The following is a 16,977-nucleotide window of genomic DNA, read 5'->3' on the forward strand; positions in this document are numbered from 1 at the left end:
CTGTGTTTTTCACCTGTTGCTTAATGCTCTTTATTTCACCGTCCTTGTGACTAGCATACTTACTAGTTAGTTTCCTAGTTCTTTTCCTCCATTGTGAGTCAACGCTTTTTAAGTACAAGTATTTAAATACTTTAGCTGCCCACCTGTTACTGTCCAATTTCCTCAGGCGTTCCTCATATAATATTTTGCTCTGAGCTTCCCGTACTTCGAAAGATGCCCAGCCCATATCTCCCTGTACCGCCTCATTTGTAGTTTTGCCGTGGGCACCTAGTGCTAATCGTCCAACGGATCTCTGATTTGTTTCTGATGTCGACTGTACCTCTGATTTTAGGCACAAAACCGCATTTTCGAAAGTAAGTCCGGGCACCATAATTCCTTTCCAAATACCCCTCAAAACCTCATACCTATTGTATCCGCACAATGCCTTATGCTTCATTATCCCGGCATTCCTTCGCCCTTTGGCCTTAAGTGATTGCTCATGCTTTCCAAATTATGCCAATCCTTCGTTTACCCATACCCCCTGATATTTATATTCTGCTGCTCTAGGCATTTCATGGCCTTGTATTTTAAGACCCTGATCAGTTGAGCCGTTGAAAATCATCAGACCCTACTTAACTGCGCTGAAACTGAAGCCTAGAGCGTCCCCTTCGTCTCCGCAATACTTAACTAGAGTTTGCAATTCTTCCAAACTCTCAGCTAGCAGCACAATATCGTCTGCATACATCAAACCGGGGAGGCGCTGCTCTACCGCCTTTCCACCTAATCTATATGAGAGGTTAAAACCTAGGTTACTGTCTTGTATCCTCCGTTCCAGGTTTATCATATAAAGCATAAACAGCACCGGTGATAGAGGACAGCCTTGCCTTAATCCTTTGCATACTTTGACATCCTCCGTACTTCTTGTCCCTTCCCACGTAATTTCTACTTTGTTATCCCGGTATATTTCCTGTAGGAACTCTATTATCTCATAACCGATACCTTCTTTTAATATGTTCCACAGGAGTTTCCTACTTACGTTATCGTAATCGTTTATGGCCAGGAAGGCCAAATACGAAGGTCTATTTTCCACTCTAGATATTTCGATGCATTGGGTAAGCACGAACAGGCTATCATCTAAGCGCCTATCATTTCTAAAGACGCGTTCTGAAGTTCTCCGACTATCTTGTTACTTTCTACCCATGCTTGCACCTTTAATTTCACCGCCTGCATGGCTAACCTGTACATAACAGATGTTATGGTAATTGGCCTGTAGGATTTAATGTGCATCCTGTCTCCTTTCCCTTTATAAATCAAATTCATTTTACTCTGCCGCCAGCTGTCTAGAATTTGCTTATTCGTTATGACTGTTTCCAGAGCTTTTAGCAACGTTTCCTTAATTTTTGGATCGAGTTCATTAATCAGCTTGATCGGAATTCCATCTATTCCTGTAGATGTGTTTTTAGGAATATTTTTTTCTGCCTTTTTCTAGTTTAGATTGGTAAGTTCTAAGCTGCTTTGTATTCTGCTACCTTGTGTTGCTTCCTGATTTGCGGAGATTACCCTATCGTCGCTCTTAAATGACTCGGCTATAACTGATGTAATGTAGTTCACTGCGTTGTCTCCATTTAAACAATTTCCCTCGTTATCTTGAATCCGATCCTACTCTCTTTGATTCTTCTTCCCTAGCCAGCTTATATGGTTCCAGAATTTTCTTGCTCCGTCTCTAGAGGCATCGTGTATGTCAGCCATCCAGCGATCAGTAGACTGCCTTATTTTACTTTGGACGAGGGCCTGCACCTGAAGTTTCTTTCGTCGATATGATTCCCATTTTTGGTCGATTTCCTCCTGAGATACCTATGCTTTCTTTGCCATTCGGTGTTCCCTTGAAGCAGCCGATCTCTGCTCCCACCCTTCTGTTAAAATGAATGCCATCTCGCTGAAAAGCCCTACCAAAACCTGCTTTTGTACCTCCCTGTTTACCTCAACCACTTCGAAACGCTTCTCCAGGCTTAACTTTCTTATGTCCTGATTCACTGTCACTACGTCCTTTTCCAGCTTTCCGTTCAATCTTAGCACCTCTGGTACTGTGCGTACAACTATCTGCGTTTGCTGTGCTATCTCCCTGATCTCTTCAACTCCCTTAGCTAAACTTTCCACCCCTCCTGCAGCGTCACCATTTAGGACATCGTTCAGCCCCACGGTTACTATTACCATACTGCGCTCTGCGGAATTCTTCAAGAGCCAATTTTTACTTTCTTTCAGCACTGCCCTCATTGTTCTCCCTGGGAAGGCTCCAACCAAAACTCTCTTATCACCCTTTACACGTTCCAAGATATCTCGCTTGCACCTGTTCATGTTAGAATATCCGGCGATAAGCACCTGGGCCTTCTCTCTCCCTCTCCCAACTGTTGGCTCCTGCTTTCGGTTATCTGTGTCCTTATCTCTGGGATTTTCATTCTTCCTTACTTCTTCCTTTTTTTCCGGCTTCTTAGCTGCTTCTAAATAACTCTGACGGTTTGGATCCGCCTGACCTACTTTGCTTATGCCTTCCATGCCAGTACTGGCCCCAGCCACGTGGCCCGCATTGGAATGTTCGTCCTCGTTGGTTTCAAGGATAAATTCGGCCCCTTCTTTTTCAATTTGAGGAAGCTGTCCAAGCAGTTTCTGATTTTCCGCCCTTAACACACGTACTTCATTTTCTAAATCATCCACACGAGACACTAAATTGCCCCTTTCTTGATCAAATCTGTCTAGACGCGCACTCAGTACGCAACACCGACACAAAAAGTCGCTGCCTTCCGCTTCACCTACAGAGTCAAAACGCGTTTCCTTGAGATTAACCTGCGCCTCACACTGAGTACGCTTTACCTTCTTTTGATTGCACATCTTAAGCGCTCGTCGACTGAACTATATCTATTACGAATTCTCAGATTATACAAATTGCCAAAAGAAGACACAAGAAACGACTTGCAAACAAGCGGTAAAAACCAATTCTGCTAATGCCAATAGCCTAGAAAAAAAGTATTTATCTAAACAAGATATTTAAAGAATGAATGTCAAGAAAACCTAGCTGCCGGCACGAAAAACCAGGATGCTAGGACCAAGAGCTAAAATCTATTCTTTAGGCTGCACCTAACCAAACTAGTTGAAAACGAAATAAAGTTAATAAAAGAAAGAACTAATCTATTTAACGCTTCGGAAGCTCCCGTCGTCGCCAGTCCGTCCGTTTCTGGTAGCCACGTGCAATCGGAGGAGCGATGGAACACGCGTCCGCACCACACGGCTGTCAACTGTCAACTCGAGGGTCATCTGACAGCGCCGCCACATGGCGGACGCGCGCTCTCCGGCGGACAGAAAAATCACTGACGCTGCAGGCATTTTCTTCACGAGGCATTGCTTACAATGTGGCCGGTAAAGGTTACTTCGCGTTTTTAACACCATAGGTAGCACGCGCTGTAATTTCGATGCTTTACGCGCTTCGACTCGTCCCTTCCGCAATCGACCTGTTACCAGTTAGAGCTTAAATGCGCCCGTCTTATTCGTGCTTTTCTTTTATTTCGAGCTAATTTTATCATTACTCTCAATGAATGCATCCAAATATCCTAATTGCTGGAGAAGGAAAGCATCGTACTACGTAAGAAATGTTTACATACCGCAAAAAGTGTGAACTTGTAATGTAATTTCATCTGCAGAAATTCAGAAATCGAGCCCTCTTTGATTTACTTTAGCTCCATGACGGAACACGCATATGTACAAAATGTTCAGACAACCAAGTGCGCATGTTCGCAGATAGAAAAACAGTTCACTTCAACCAGTTTCGTCAAGATATGAGTTTTTGCGGGGGTGAATGATGATCTATGGGGTGCTTACACACGTGTCAGAATTCTTGTGAACGAATTAATTATCTTGTTAATTTTTCTTTGTGCTTGTAATTGACAAGAAACGACGTGCAGGTCATAGTGGATGCCATGAAAAGGATAGTGTAGCTTTTCTTGCGTGAATGAGCGGTGCACTAGGTACCTATTACATGCGGCCAGAATTACATTGGTCAATCAGGCAGGTGTCTCAAAATAAGGCTAGGAGAACATGAGAATTCCTTAGACAAAGGCCCGTCATCGAACCTAGAACTACACCAAAAAGAGTGTAGACAACAGCCCCCTTCGCACCCTCCTTGCACCCACCTGTTAAGAAACAACAGTGTTGTACAAGCACAGAGAAAAATTAACAAGAGAATTAAAAGCGGCTTACCTCACTCACAAGAATGCGTATCCTCGCAAAATCTCATTTCTTGACGAAACTGGTTGATGTGAATTCTTGTCCTTATCTGCGAACATGCGCACTTGGTTGTCTGAACATTTTGTACATATATGTGTTACTTCAATAAATCAAGCAGTTGATAGCTGCATGAGGAAGTTAGCGCAAATTGCGAACATTATTTCATTCTAATCTGAAGTCTCGTGTCTGACTTCCACCTGAAAGACGTTCTTCTTTCGTTTGCCACTAGGTGGAAGAAGTTAGCGCGACTACCTACCTTATCCCTGAGCAGGCCGTTCTTTCCGAAAAGCTGCTTGAATACCTTGGAGCCGACGTGTGGGTCGAGTGCACTCAATGGGTCGTCGAGGACATAGATGCTGCATTGGTGGTACGCCGCCCGCGCCAGCGACACCCGCTGCTTCTGGCCGCCGCTCAGGTTATAGCCCTGCGTTGAGGCGAAAGCTCAGCGCTTGTCAAATTCGTGCCGTGCTCAACTCAACTTCTGTCCCGCCACGGTGGTGCTGTAGTTAGGGTGCTAGACTGCTATTCTCGACGATGCGGGACCGAATCACGGCCACGGCGGCCGCTTTTTGATGGAGATGAAAAGCAAGGCACCTGTGTCCTCTGCGATATCAGCGCAAGTTAAAAGACCCCAGATTGTTGAAATTTCCTGAGCACTCCATTGCGCTATCTCTCATGGCCTGAGTCACTTTGAGACGTTAAACCCCGCAAACCAAACAAAACTGGAATTCGCGCATTGCTTTCAAACTGCGAGGTCAATTAATAATTTTCACTCTGCTACGTGTGTTTAATATACTTACCGGTGCTCTTGTTCAGGTTTGCACTTTTTTGTCCTACAATGACTTTCAAAACGAAGCGATTGAGCCTTTGCAGTGGCGGCAACTTCGGCGCATATGTGACGCGTAATGGCAAGCAATTCAAAAAAAGGCAGCAGAGTATGAAAAGCAGCCCTGCTTCTAGCGAGATTGTGCACTGGTGCGAGGTAGGGGATACGTCGCACCATATCATCCAGTTAGCCGTCATACCTGTTCGTATATTTTCCTGGAAGCTGTAACGCCATGCATATTACTGTATGCAAACAACGTCGGAAGCGGTGCACTTAAATTCGCCTTTAATGCCAGCGCCGTAAACGGCATTTGGTTTATTAAACTTACCTGACTAACCTATGAGACTAGGCAGAGCCAGTACGCTTTGTTGGCGTTGTAAACGAAACCGACAGTGGGCACGCTAGTTCTGCATTCTTTGCGAGCTGACCGACAGAAGGCCTTTCGTGGGATAGCATCTGTTGTTATCGGCATCTTCACCTGCCCACCACGTGAAAAAATGGCGCTCCGTTTTCTGTCTGATTTTGAGGGCCCTATGCCAGGGGTGATCATTTAACCACTTCAGGCTTTGTAATGTAATCATAAGAAATAATTCTGTGAAACACCCTGCCATACTTACTTTACGTTGGAATCCAATTTGTCGCCTGTCAGTCATCCTCTCTTCGCATTACATGTCCTGCCCATATCCACGTCTTCTTCTTGACTTCCTCTAAAACGCCATTAACTGTAGATATTTCTCTGATCCACTCTGCACGCTCCCTATATCTTATCGTTCCACCTATTATTTTCCGGTCTATAGCACTATGCGTTGTCCACAACTTCTTCAAGGTGCACTCACATCACACAGTGGATGGGTCCCTTGCTTTTCGCCTCCATCGAAAAGCCGCCCACCGCGATCTTGATTCGATCGAACATCCTTAGGCACAGCAATCGAGTTCCATAACGACTGCACCATCACAGAGGTGAGTTTCCAGGAAGTGAGCGGATGAAAGAATGCATGTGCGCTTATGTTCGGATGAGGCGTGCTTCAGGCGGCGCTTTTCCATATAGCGCACTCTCTTCGGTAAGGTGAACCAGGTGTCCTTGAGTACGTGTTAACATGCAGCTTTTGTTTTAGAGTTTTAAAATTTATTCGTTTATATCTTCGAACAATATCCGGTATGGACATTGTGGATACATCGGAGAGGTTCCATGTTAAAAACGAAAATAACGTTGATCAACGAAGATTTAAAAAAAGGCCGAGTGCCAAAGGTGACTGGCTCGGTTTAGATTGGCATGTATTGGCCACCAGTATATTTTTATTTAGAGCAACGTAGTTAGCGAGAAGTGCTCTTTAGTAAGCTTTTTGAACATTACGTCAGGAATGAAGCGTGGACTTCCTAGGCTTAAATTGCCTCGAAAAATGCCGCCACATGCTTCTGCATTAAGGTACCGTTTACGTCGTTTATTATCGGCGCTAGGAACACCCGATACTCAACAAAGATATCAATCTGACGCTGTAGCATCCGATGAGTATATCTCAAGTAGAATACCTTTTTTTCGCAGGGTCGAAGTCACGTGCTAGCATTTGCCTTTATCTCACTGTGTTTTCAGCTAATAAATTAAGCTCCGCAAACGGCAACTTCATGCAAACATTTTATGCAACTGCTTTTAAAAGAGACATACGTCTTTGAGCTGCTGTGCGATGTCAGTGCACGTTAAAGAACCCCAGGTGGTCGAAATTTCCGGAGTCCTCCACTACGGCGTCTCTCATAGCCTGAGTTGCTTTGGGACTTTAAACCCCACGAACCAACCAACCAACTTTATATTTGAAGTCGGTATTCATAGATCCAGCGAGGTAGTTTTTACCTGCGGCTAGCCTGTGGCCGACAATGATAATGTAGCGCCCACGAATCCATGCTATACTCTTGGCCACGTTATAGATTTCTTCACTCGGTTCAGAGATTCCATCCTTTGTAAAATGTTTATTAGTTTCAGCTATGACATTTCTTGCATGGATTTGCATCTTTGAACCATGATACAGAGCGAGAAATGCTTGGGGTACACATACGCTCCCCTTTTGAAATGATCAACAAACAGCGTAACGGCTTTTGTCTGTTGCTTTACTTGCCGCCCCTCGTCATGCGCACATGAAGTTGCCACTCAATCACTGGCGTTTAATTTGTGCCTCCGTTATCTCAGGCCCACTTTTTAGCATAAGGCGGAAACTACCTTAGTACCAGAAAAAGCGGCTGACTCAGATATAAGGCCCCGCTTCTACTAAGCCGCACGAACCTGTTTCCGCGGTTAAATGTTGCGTGTATACCTTGTTACGTTTCTCCACCGACAAGTGGGACAGCTGACGCGGCCACCGCATAGCAACAGGCAGAACCGCGAGCGGATCGGCCATTTCGGCGCCGTTCATCGGCCGCGCAACGCTTCCTCCCGCGGACATGTCTCAGCGTGATCCTGCCACGCGCCAAATGTGTGTGCGTGCGTGTGTGTGCAAACGCCGGCCAAGCCTGGAGCTCGTGAGAGAGTGCGCCGCCCTCGCCCGTCTGCAGGAGGTGGAGGAGATGCGTTCGGACCACCTGCGATTGAGTCATCGCCGTGTTTGATCATGCAGGGCTTTCTCCCGTTCCCTGTGAACTGGAAAACCTATAAAAAGCAGCGGCCGACTCCGCTGAGGAAGAGACTACTTTGACGCGCCGTTGTTACGACGCTAGACACCAGCTGTGTGAGAGTGTCTGTATTCTCTCCGGGTCAGCTTCTCTGCCCGCTCCTTCATGATGTTTTAGTAAAGGTTGTTTCGTTAGAAGACGCCTCGTCTTTGCTGGGACCGTTCATGCCGTCCGCCGGTCCACGGAGCCGCCAGGCCAACGCTACCGAGGGGCCGCGCGCCGCACGTAATAACTGCTGGCAGCGGTACGCTACCCAGGCGCACGCGACCCAAACCGAACAACCTCTTGATGCGACGGTCCGTGCTCCCACGTTCATATATGCCATCCTTCCTTCGTACAAGAGCACCACAAGTTGACAATTACTACCAGCTTGGTACCGTGTAGTCTCTTGATGTCGCACAGCCAGCCGACCGATCAGTGTCCAGCCATGTGATCTGCCATCTACCAACTATCAGAGGCATGGTCGTGACTTTTTGTTTCCAACTTCGATGCCACAGTTTATAGGGAACGTGTCTTTAGCCTTTTCGCGTTGTAACTTAATATTGGCAATATCTTCTACATAGCAGCAGCAGTTTTCACATTTTGGGCCTTCACTTCATATGCTGGAAAGCTCTGAGCCTTTCATGCGACCGAGTGCGCACCTGACATTCATGTCGCCTGATGCCCAACTTCTCTCGGATGAAATTTTTGAGGAAGTTTACCTTTGACTACAAGTTTTAACAGACCACGTGGGCCTACTGAAATGAGCTCATCACCCCAAACAGATATACAAGGGAGGTCACAATAATAATAATATGCAGAAAGGCTTAGCAAAACTACAGGATATATGTAACTGTCTCTTAAAGTGCACCCCTACCACATTGTGCAGTGGCGAAGTAAACGATAGAAAATGCCAACAAACCTTCTCTCCTATCTCGGTGAGGTTGCCACCTGGAAACGTGTTGATGTCCATAATAAGCTCGCATGCCTCCAGCACGTGCCTGTACAACTTCGCATCGTACGGCTTCCCGAACAGGATGTTGTCCCGCAGTGTGGCATTGAATACAGTGGCCGCTTGCGGCACATAGCCGATGCTGCCCTGGGCATTGCAGCAAAGTTAAATTAGCCTTGGATATGCTTTGCAATCCTACGGGTTAACGGTGTGAGCGGTGTGAGCACATCGAAGAAAACTCTTAATACACTTAAAATTACTGAAAAAGTTACAGAAGTCGTAAAACCGGAGTGCGATAGCGTCAAGGCAAAGTTGCTTCTCAGGATTCTCTCAGTCAGACCCTACGTGGTCGTTGTCGCTAGCTAACGCTGGCTAAGAAGCTTTTTAACACTTATACGACGTTGTAGGCCCAACGTACAGCTATAGCTGTCGAGCGTGTCGCGGGAGCAGCGCGCCAGCCAGCTTCTACCTAACCCGCAAACTCCGTCATATTACGCAACATCACGACTTCACACCCGGCGGTCAGTCGAGCTTGTTAGCTTACGAGAGCGGAAAGTTGGGCGAGTTGGTTGACATGCATACTTAAAAGTTTGCGCGTGGAGACTAGGAGAAGTGAGGAGTGTCTTGAATAAACTATAGTTGTGAGTCAGCGCTCGTCCTTCTTTTCCTCACTTGTCCTTGTCCCCACGCGCAAACTTTTCAATAGACCTTGTTACCGCCGAATACCCTGAGCGCCTGCCTAATCAGCCGTATCACGTGTTCTGATAGCGTCACGCACTCTGATGATCAATAGGCGCACGGCGCTGTCATGCGACCTTGGAAAGCAATCGTCATTTTTATCAATAATGAAGCTTCGTGAGACCGCCTGATCTGTGCTCAAGTTCAATCTATTTTATAAAAGCATAATTTGCACGCTCGTAGACCAGCCTTGAGCGAGCACTATATCATCATCGCCTATGATCGTGGTAATCGGCCTAACTACGCCAGTGCAAGAAAAAGAACCATCCCACATTTTTTATTCAACTTAGTCTTCTGCCAGCATCGAGGTAGCTTGTACCTGGCAGCTTTCCAATCTAATTCTCCCACCTTAATGATGTTTGCGGCCTTTGATACGACTGTATACTCCAGGAAAACACTGTTGACCTCAGCCACCTGGCTTCACTCACACTGATGCGCATGGTGCCTTCGACGCAGTGCAAGTCTCCTAAGATGGCGGAAAGAAGGGTTGACTTGCCGCTCCCTACAAACCCCACGATGGCAACTAGGGAGCCTGGAGAAACACTCAGGTTGATGCCCTTCAGGGCCGGCGGGCACTCTTCGTTGGCTTTTCTTGCGAAGGTGCAGTCCTGCAGGAGCACTTCACCTGCAGGAATACGCCTTTCTATGAGGTGGGACAGCTTTCACAAGACATTTTAAACAGTACCAAAGCATACGACTCAAATACCAAGTACTGTCCCCTAAACGTCACCGCTTGTTTTCTCTTGCATGTGTTACATGAACACTATATATATTTGGAAGAATAAAATGGACGGAAGAGACGGTTACACAGCAAAGATAGGACGACGCTGATGTGTGAAGCTCGACTTTTAGGACACACCTATAAATAATAAATGCGTATATCTGGAGTGCCTTATAGATCTGCGCTAAGCAGTTTATCAATTCTAATCAACACCACTGCCGAAACCGTCGATAAATGTGTGAGACTGAAGTTGTTTGACGACGATTGCGCCCTGTACAGTGTTGTAGACAGTGTTTCGAAACAAACTTTGTTCAATGAAAACATTTGTTACCTTCCGGACTGGTGTTAGGAGAACGGTGTGAAGAATAATTTTGCAAGGACTGAATCTACCAGGAAAAAGAAACAAAAAGCCACTTGGTTACAACTATCACATGAGAGACCAGTTAGTTCTGTTTCAGCTCCTAAACATCTAGAGATAACTATTAGAAACAAGCTGAGATGGGGCACCCGTACTGGAATTAGCACGAAGGCGTTTAATAAGCTTTTTCTTTGTTTCTTAGCAGAAAATTAAAAGGCGCAACTCTTTATGTCAAGTTGAAAGCGTATCACTCTCTAGTCAGACCAATTCTCGAGTATGACTCGATAGTGTAGGGTCCGTACAATAATAAGGAAAGTTTTTAAGTAGAGCGCATCTAACGTCTTTTTGCCACCAGACTTATTTTTGCTGATTAGCATGTAACATCGTCGGTCACTATAATGCTAAATCAACTCAACATGAAATCCTTTAAGTACGCCGGTAGGTCTTTAGGCTGAAATTCTTTAATATGCTCTACAACCACAAATCTGTTTTTCCGCGTGATACCTATACTTTTTTCTGTTCGTCAGAGATCCTATAGGTTAAATCACTCCAGAGAGTACGTCCATATTTCGCAAAGACCGAACTTAAGTCATATTCATATTTTCCTCTTAAACCCATCAGCGGATGGGTTTGAATCTATGTCATTGTTGAATGCTCCAATGAAAATGTCCTTGGTGAGTTGCTATCAGAACAAATATAATTGTTTCCTTCTCCTGCTTGGGCAGCGCTGCCGCCTATAGTATTTGGTAATACACAAACGTGCTTTGTGTAGCCAGTCTTTGGTTTGATATTTTTCTGCCATTCCAAGAAAATTCCCGTGTTTATCCCGCGTAGTTTCTTCCCTATAAGGTAAAAAAAAAACATGCAAACATGCAAACATGCAACTGAATTAATGTCACTTGATGAAAGAAACAATGAAATCCTGTGTTCCCTTGGGGAGTATTTGTCCCACTGTGCACCAAATCGCTCGACCCTACACTCTCCTATATCAGTCCACATTGAGTGTATTGGTAAGAACCTCGACACAGGTTTCTTTTTGCTGTACCACGGAATCCGATAGCTCGACCGCATTCAGTATCCCAGAGCGTCGTTGGGATAAAAGTGCGCACGGGAAACAAGGAGTGCGACCGGACAACTTTGCTCATAGGCAATGTTGCAAGGCAATTATTCGAAAAAACGTCTCGATTGTGAATAGTTTTAATGGTCGCTTGGGTCGAAATTTTTATTTACGTACATATTCAGTTCAGTTCAGTCGTTCAGTCGTGTCCGACTCTTCGTGACCCTATGGACCATGTCACGCCACGCTTTCCGGTCTCTCACTATCTTCCTAACATCACATAACTTCATCTGCAGTGTCTCGAGGATGCCATCTAACCAACGCGTTCGCTGTCTACCCCTTCTCCGGCAACCCTCAACCTTTCCCAACATCAAATCTTTCTCCAGTGACTCCTCTCTTCTCATCAGATGACCAAAGTAGCTGAGCTTTAACTTTAGAATTTGACCCTCCAATGAGCAGTCAGGGTTTATAGTCGACAATATCGACTGATTTGATCTTCTGGCAGTCCAAGGAACTCTCAAGAGTCTTCGCCAGCACCACAATTCAAACGCGTCAATTCTTCGGCGGTCAGCCTTTTTCACAATCCAACTCTCACAAGCCTTGGGTCCCCCTATTCTAAAACTCTGGAGTTTTAGAATAGGGGGACCCAAGGCTTGGGGCTCCCAAGGAAATAGCGTGCGGCGGCGCAACGTGCTAGCCCAGCGGCGAGTTTTAGAATAGGGGTTTTCCCGACGCAGCGGAGCCGGGCTTGCGTTCGTCGATTGCAGCGCCACGACGGTAAACCAAGAAAACGCATTTAAATATATAAGAGCCAACAACGCTATTTTGTTCATCAAAAAGTGCTACTATTGCACAAAACTATATTAAAACTACCAGTTATATAAACTGTTTTTGTCATACAAGACGAAATCGGCCAATTGTCAATCCAGGCCGAGGCCGGGAAAACTCATTTGAACCTTTATCAAGAACGCCCATGAATGTAGCTTGCCGTACAATAATTTTGTATTTATTTCCCCAACTTTATTACAGAGCCCTCTGCAGTTCCATTGTGTAATCTGTTGCCACTTGTTTCGGCTACTTCTATCCATGATGTAAGCTGCTCTGAATGAGGTGTGTCAGTTGCGTAAGCGTGTCCAGTACCGCCTTCCAAATAGGTATGTTATCGGCAGGTTTACAATTCGGAGCATCCACTAACCTTGCTGTCGTACTGCCTGCAAGCGTTTCTTTCTGTTTTTCTGAGCTCTCCTTTCGTCGTTGGGCTATATGTGCTTTCTTTTGTCGCAGCTGTGCAATTTGTGCTGAAAGCATCGCAATTTCTTTTTCTATTGCATCCTGCTGGCTTGTGCAGTCTTTAAGGTCCGGAAAATCATCAGTAGTGAATGCCACTGTGCTCCGTTTTGTGCGTCGTCCATGTTTTAGCGTAGTAGCAAAAGATGCACTGTTCTGTGCAACCACCTCAACAGGCTCTTCTTCTTCTAGCGGGTCATCAAACAGCTCTTCGGCCAGAGTTGCAAATCTGTTTTTAACCATTAACGGTGCATATTGTTTATGTCGTCCAGCCCTTGCTAACTCGAGCTTTCGCTTTTTTGTCGGACACTGAGATGAAGTGATATCGTGATCATCAGATTTGCATAGGCCGCATTTGAATTTCGCTTCTCCAGATTCAGTTATGTATTCTTGATACAGGAGCACAATAGGTTATATTCAATAACAGGATATATAGGGTACCATTGTCCTTCTATCCCTGATAAACGAGCAAGAGCAGATGCCGAAACACCAGGAAAAGCTGCCGTTTACATTAGGGCCAACATTCCCCAAACGCCACTTGACTTGAGCAAGTGGTGCAACACTCAGCAGGAAGTAGTTGCTGTACTCACGCGTCCGAACAAAACGCCCCTTATATTAGTGTCCATGTACGCTCGGCCAAGAAACACAGTGCTTAATCTTGGATGGGTTAAGCATATTCGCCATTCATACCCTGGAATTGCGATACTAATCGGTGGAGATTTTAACGCTCCGCACACCGTATGGGGATATGATTATGATTCTAAAAGGGGTGATCAAGTTCATACTGCCTTCACAGAAATGGAATTTACACTGCTAAATCATCCAGGAGTCGCAACACTACCTGCAACACAAACACGCTCACCAGACTTGACGTGGTGGAAGGGCCCTGGTGCACCACAATGGCAGGCGGAATTAGATGCGTGGGGTAGTGATCATGTCCCCATTGGTATTGGTCTTAATTTGGGACATATGAAGAAAATTCGAAAGAAAGCGTCTGTTACACATTGGGATGGTGTACGGCAGGATACTCGAACGCATTCAGTTAGCCCGAATACTCTCGTTACCACTCTTCAAACGGTACTCAAGGATCACGCCATTACAACTACAGTGAACGAAGATCAGCCAACTCCCGACCTGCACCTACTAAAACTTTGGGCACGCCGAAAGCGGGCCGAGATACAGGCTGGTCGCCATCCTGAAGACGTGCAAAGAAGAATTGAGGTAAACAGAGTGACGGCACAGGCACGCCGATATGAAAAACAGCTGGCTCATAGGAGATGGGATGAGTGGTGCAGTCGTTTGGGCTCAGGAACGACTAACAAGGCCCTCTGGAGGACTTTCCATGGCATGGAAAAGAGGCGGCAGGTTAAAGATCATGCAGAAAGTATTAGACTCGCATTACAGCTTACACCAGAAGAGTTTGCAGATCAGGCTGCTGCCCTTTTCTTCCCGAACCGCGCACATTATCCGGCGCCTTCACCGACAGTGGATGCGGTTGATAAAACAGGAATAACATTACCATTTACCAAATTGGAGTTATTGGCTGCTATAGAAGAAGCGAATGGTAAAACTGCGCCTGGACATGATGATATTCCTTATGAAGTATTCAAGAATTTGGAAGGAGCCGTAGTTGACGGCTTGTTGGATGTGGTAAATGAGGTATGGCAAGGAGGAGACATTCCACTCGGCTGGAAACACTCGGTGGTGGTAACAATACCAAAGGCGGGGAGACCTCCCACAAGTCTAGAATCTTTGCGGCCTATCTCGCTAACACCCACAATTTGCAAAATCTATGAAAAGATGATAGCCACCCGCCTGTCATGGTGGTTGGAAAGTAATAAAAAATACCATGCTCGACAAATTGGGTTCCGAACAAACCTTGGGACAGAAAATGGACTGGCTGTGCTCGCTGAAGAGGTCATACACGTGTCGCCTTATAGCCACCTAGTGCGCACTGTAGTGGCTACCGACATGGCGAAGGCATACGACAACGTGTTACATGCCAAGATTCTTAGCAACATGGAATGTATGGGCATTCCCTTGCAGGTCATAAAAGCAGTACATAATCTGCTTAAGGACAGGACGTTTTCTATCCGGATAAACGGAAAACAAATTGGCAATTACACCTCGAGCAGAGGCGTGCCACAAGGGTCAGTGTTAGCACCTTTATTATTTAATATCGCACTGATCCCATTGGCGTGGAAATTAGCTAAAATACCAGAAGTGGGGTTTATGATATACGCAGATGATGTCACGATTTGGTCTGTTCATAAACAAATTGACAGACAGAATCGGCATCTGCAAGAGGCTTTAAATACCATAGATGAGTACGTGCAAAGTGCAGGCCTGGAATTATCACCTCAAAAGTCCAGTTACATTCACGTTGCCAACAAGAATGGAAGAAAACAATTGGCAACGCAAAGAGTCTCCCTAAAGATTGGAAATCAGGCACTGGAAGAGGTGGACGAGTTGAGAGTTCTTGGCCTAGAAATTCACAAATCCGGCAAAGGAACACAATGGCTTCATAAGGTGAAAAAAGTAGCTGCGACTTCCTTAAACTTGATAAAACGCATTTCGTCTAGGGGAGGAGGAGCTCGAGCGGACATGGCAAGACGTCTTGTACAATCAGTGTTACAGCCGAGGATACTATACCAGGCCCAATTCCAAAGACTCACGAGGCGGCAATGGGCAAAATTGGAAACAATAAATCGAAACGCAATGCGCACTATCACGGCCTTACCAAAACTTACCCCTATCCCTATTTTCCAAGAGTTTGCACAGACAAATACGTTGACAGAATTAATTGAACAACGAGAGGCAACAAGGGATATGAAGCGAAAGTACGTTACGCCCATAGCATCCTTGTACAACGAAGTGGCAGTTCGAACACCACCAATGGCTGACCCCCCTCCTTGGGAATTCACTACTATCACGACAAACAAGACCACTCGGCTTCGTCGTAAAGAAAAGCTGGCATCTCGACCTCTGGTTGATGCACTTCCAGGTACCTTAATTGCATATACGGACGCATCAATTATAGAAAATGGCGGTAGAACAGCAGCTACTAGTCCAACACACAGCGAACTAAAGGTACATAAAGAATATCTTTTAGAATACCCGGACCCGCTTGTGATGGAACTCTATGCAATCCGCGATGCTATGGAGGCCATAAATAAAATAGATTCGATAACAGAAGCCCACATCTATACAGACTCCTTAGCCGCCATAAAACAACTAAAGAAAGTGACGAAGACGCTATTTGTTACCCAGGAAATCCACGCACTCAATAAAAAAACAAAGATAAGCATCCAGATACATTGGACACAAGACAATGCTGAGAACGCTGAGCAGAGAAAAGTTGACCACCTCACACACGAAGTTCCACACACTAATGCGCCCCCCACCAGGCTCCATTTCGATGCCCGCTCCGCTGTTTCCATTTTAGCATCCTCTTTAAGGAAAAGTACACGTGCCCTCAATCCCCCGTGTACATTCCCACTCCCTCGTAACTTAACGAGATTGGAGGAGGTTTCCCTTAGAAGGATAAGAGCTGGGGCGGCCCTTACCCCGTCGGTAAAATGCCGATGGGAATCGCAAGCTGAAATTGGACCAACCACATGCCCAAAGTGTTCCACACCAGCTGCAGAAGTGGATGTTCGCCACCTGCTATGGACTTGTGCAGGGACAAGGGAATCAAGGACAAAGATTCTGCGCGAAGTGGGTCTAACCACAACAAGGGAAGATGACTTTTCTAAATGGCTCACCGACAACGCTAAGAGCGGGAGCCTGCTCCGGTTCCTCACGGAAAACCACTTACATGAGTTTATATAATATGCTTTATGGCAAGTTTGCGTACAAAAAAAAAAAAAGAAAAAAAAATTTGAACCTTCCGCGCTTTCCGCCGTCTGGTCCCCATGGCAACCAAACGAGGCGAACTCGCTAGGCCTAGCAGCTCGGTAAATTCGGAAGCAATCAGAAAATATAGGGCGTTTTATTGCTAAAATTTGGTGGTGCGGGCATTATGAGACATAGCATAAGCTTCGTTGGCCTTTCGTTGGTCTTTCGTATTCTAAAACTCCTTCCTAGAGAGTTTTAGAATAGGGGGCCCCAAGCCTTGGGGCCCCCAAGGAGCTTGGGCCGTCGAAAT

The 16,977-nt window shown here is 45.8% G+C and overlaps 1 protein-coding gene across 3 annotated transcripts in view; it reads right to left on the reverse strand.

Annotated features, from left to right (window-relative positions):
* Positions 1 to 16,977, reverse strand: part of LOC146178706 (multidrug resistance-associated protein 1-like) — a 142,833-nt gene that overhangs the window by 66,836 nt on the left and 59,020 nt on the right. For all 3 annotated transcript variants that reach the window (XM_084578467.1, XM_084578468.1, XM_084578466.1), the window contains 3 exons: positions 9,836 to 10,032; positions 8,640 to 8,816; positions 4,511 to 4,678 (listed from right to left, as the gene is read on the reverse strand). In XM_084578467.1, coding sequence (XP_084434593.1) covers positions 4,511 to 4,678; positions 8,640 to 8,816; positions 9,836 to 10,032 — 542 coding nt within the window. The remainder of the gene's footprint in view (positions 1 to 4,510; positions 4,679 to 8,639; positions 8,817 to 9,835; positions 10,033 to 16,977) is intronic.

This window comes from Amblyomma maculatum, chromosome 9 (genome assembly GCF_055883805.1).
Source record: "Amblyomma maculatum isolate TAMU_Amacu chromosome 9, ASM5588380v1, whole genome shotgun sequence".
In the NCBI taxonomy this organism is placed as follows: Eukaryota; Metazoa; Arthropoda; class Arachnida; order Ixodida; family Ixodidae; genus Amblyomma; species Amblyomma maculatum.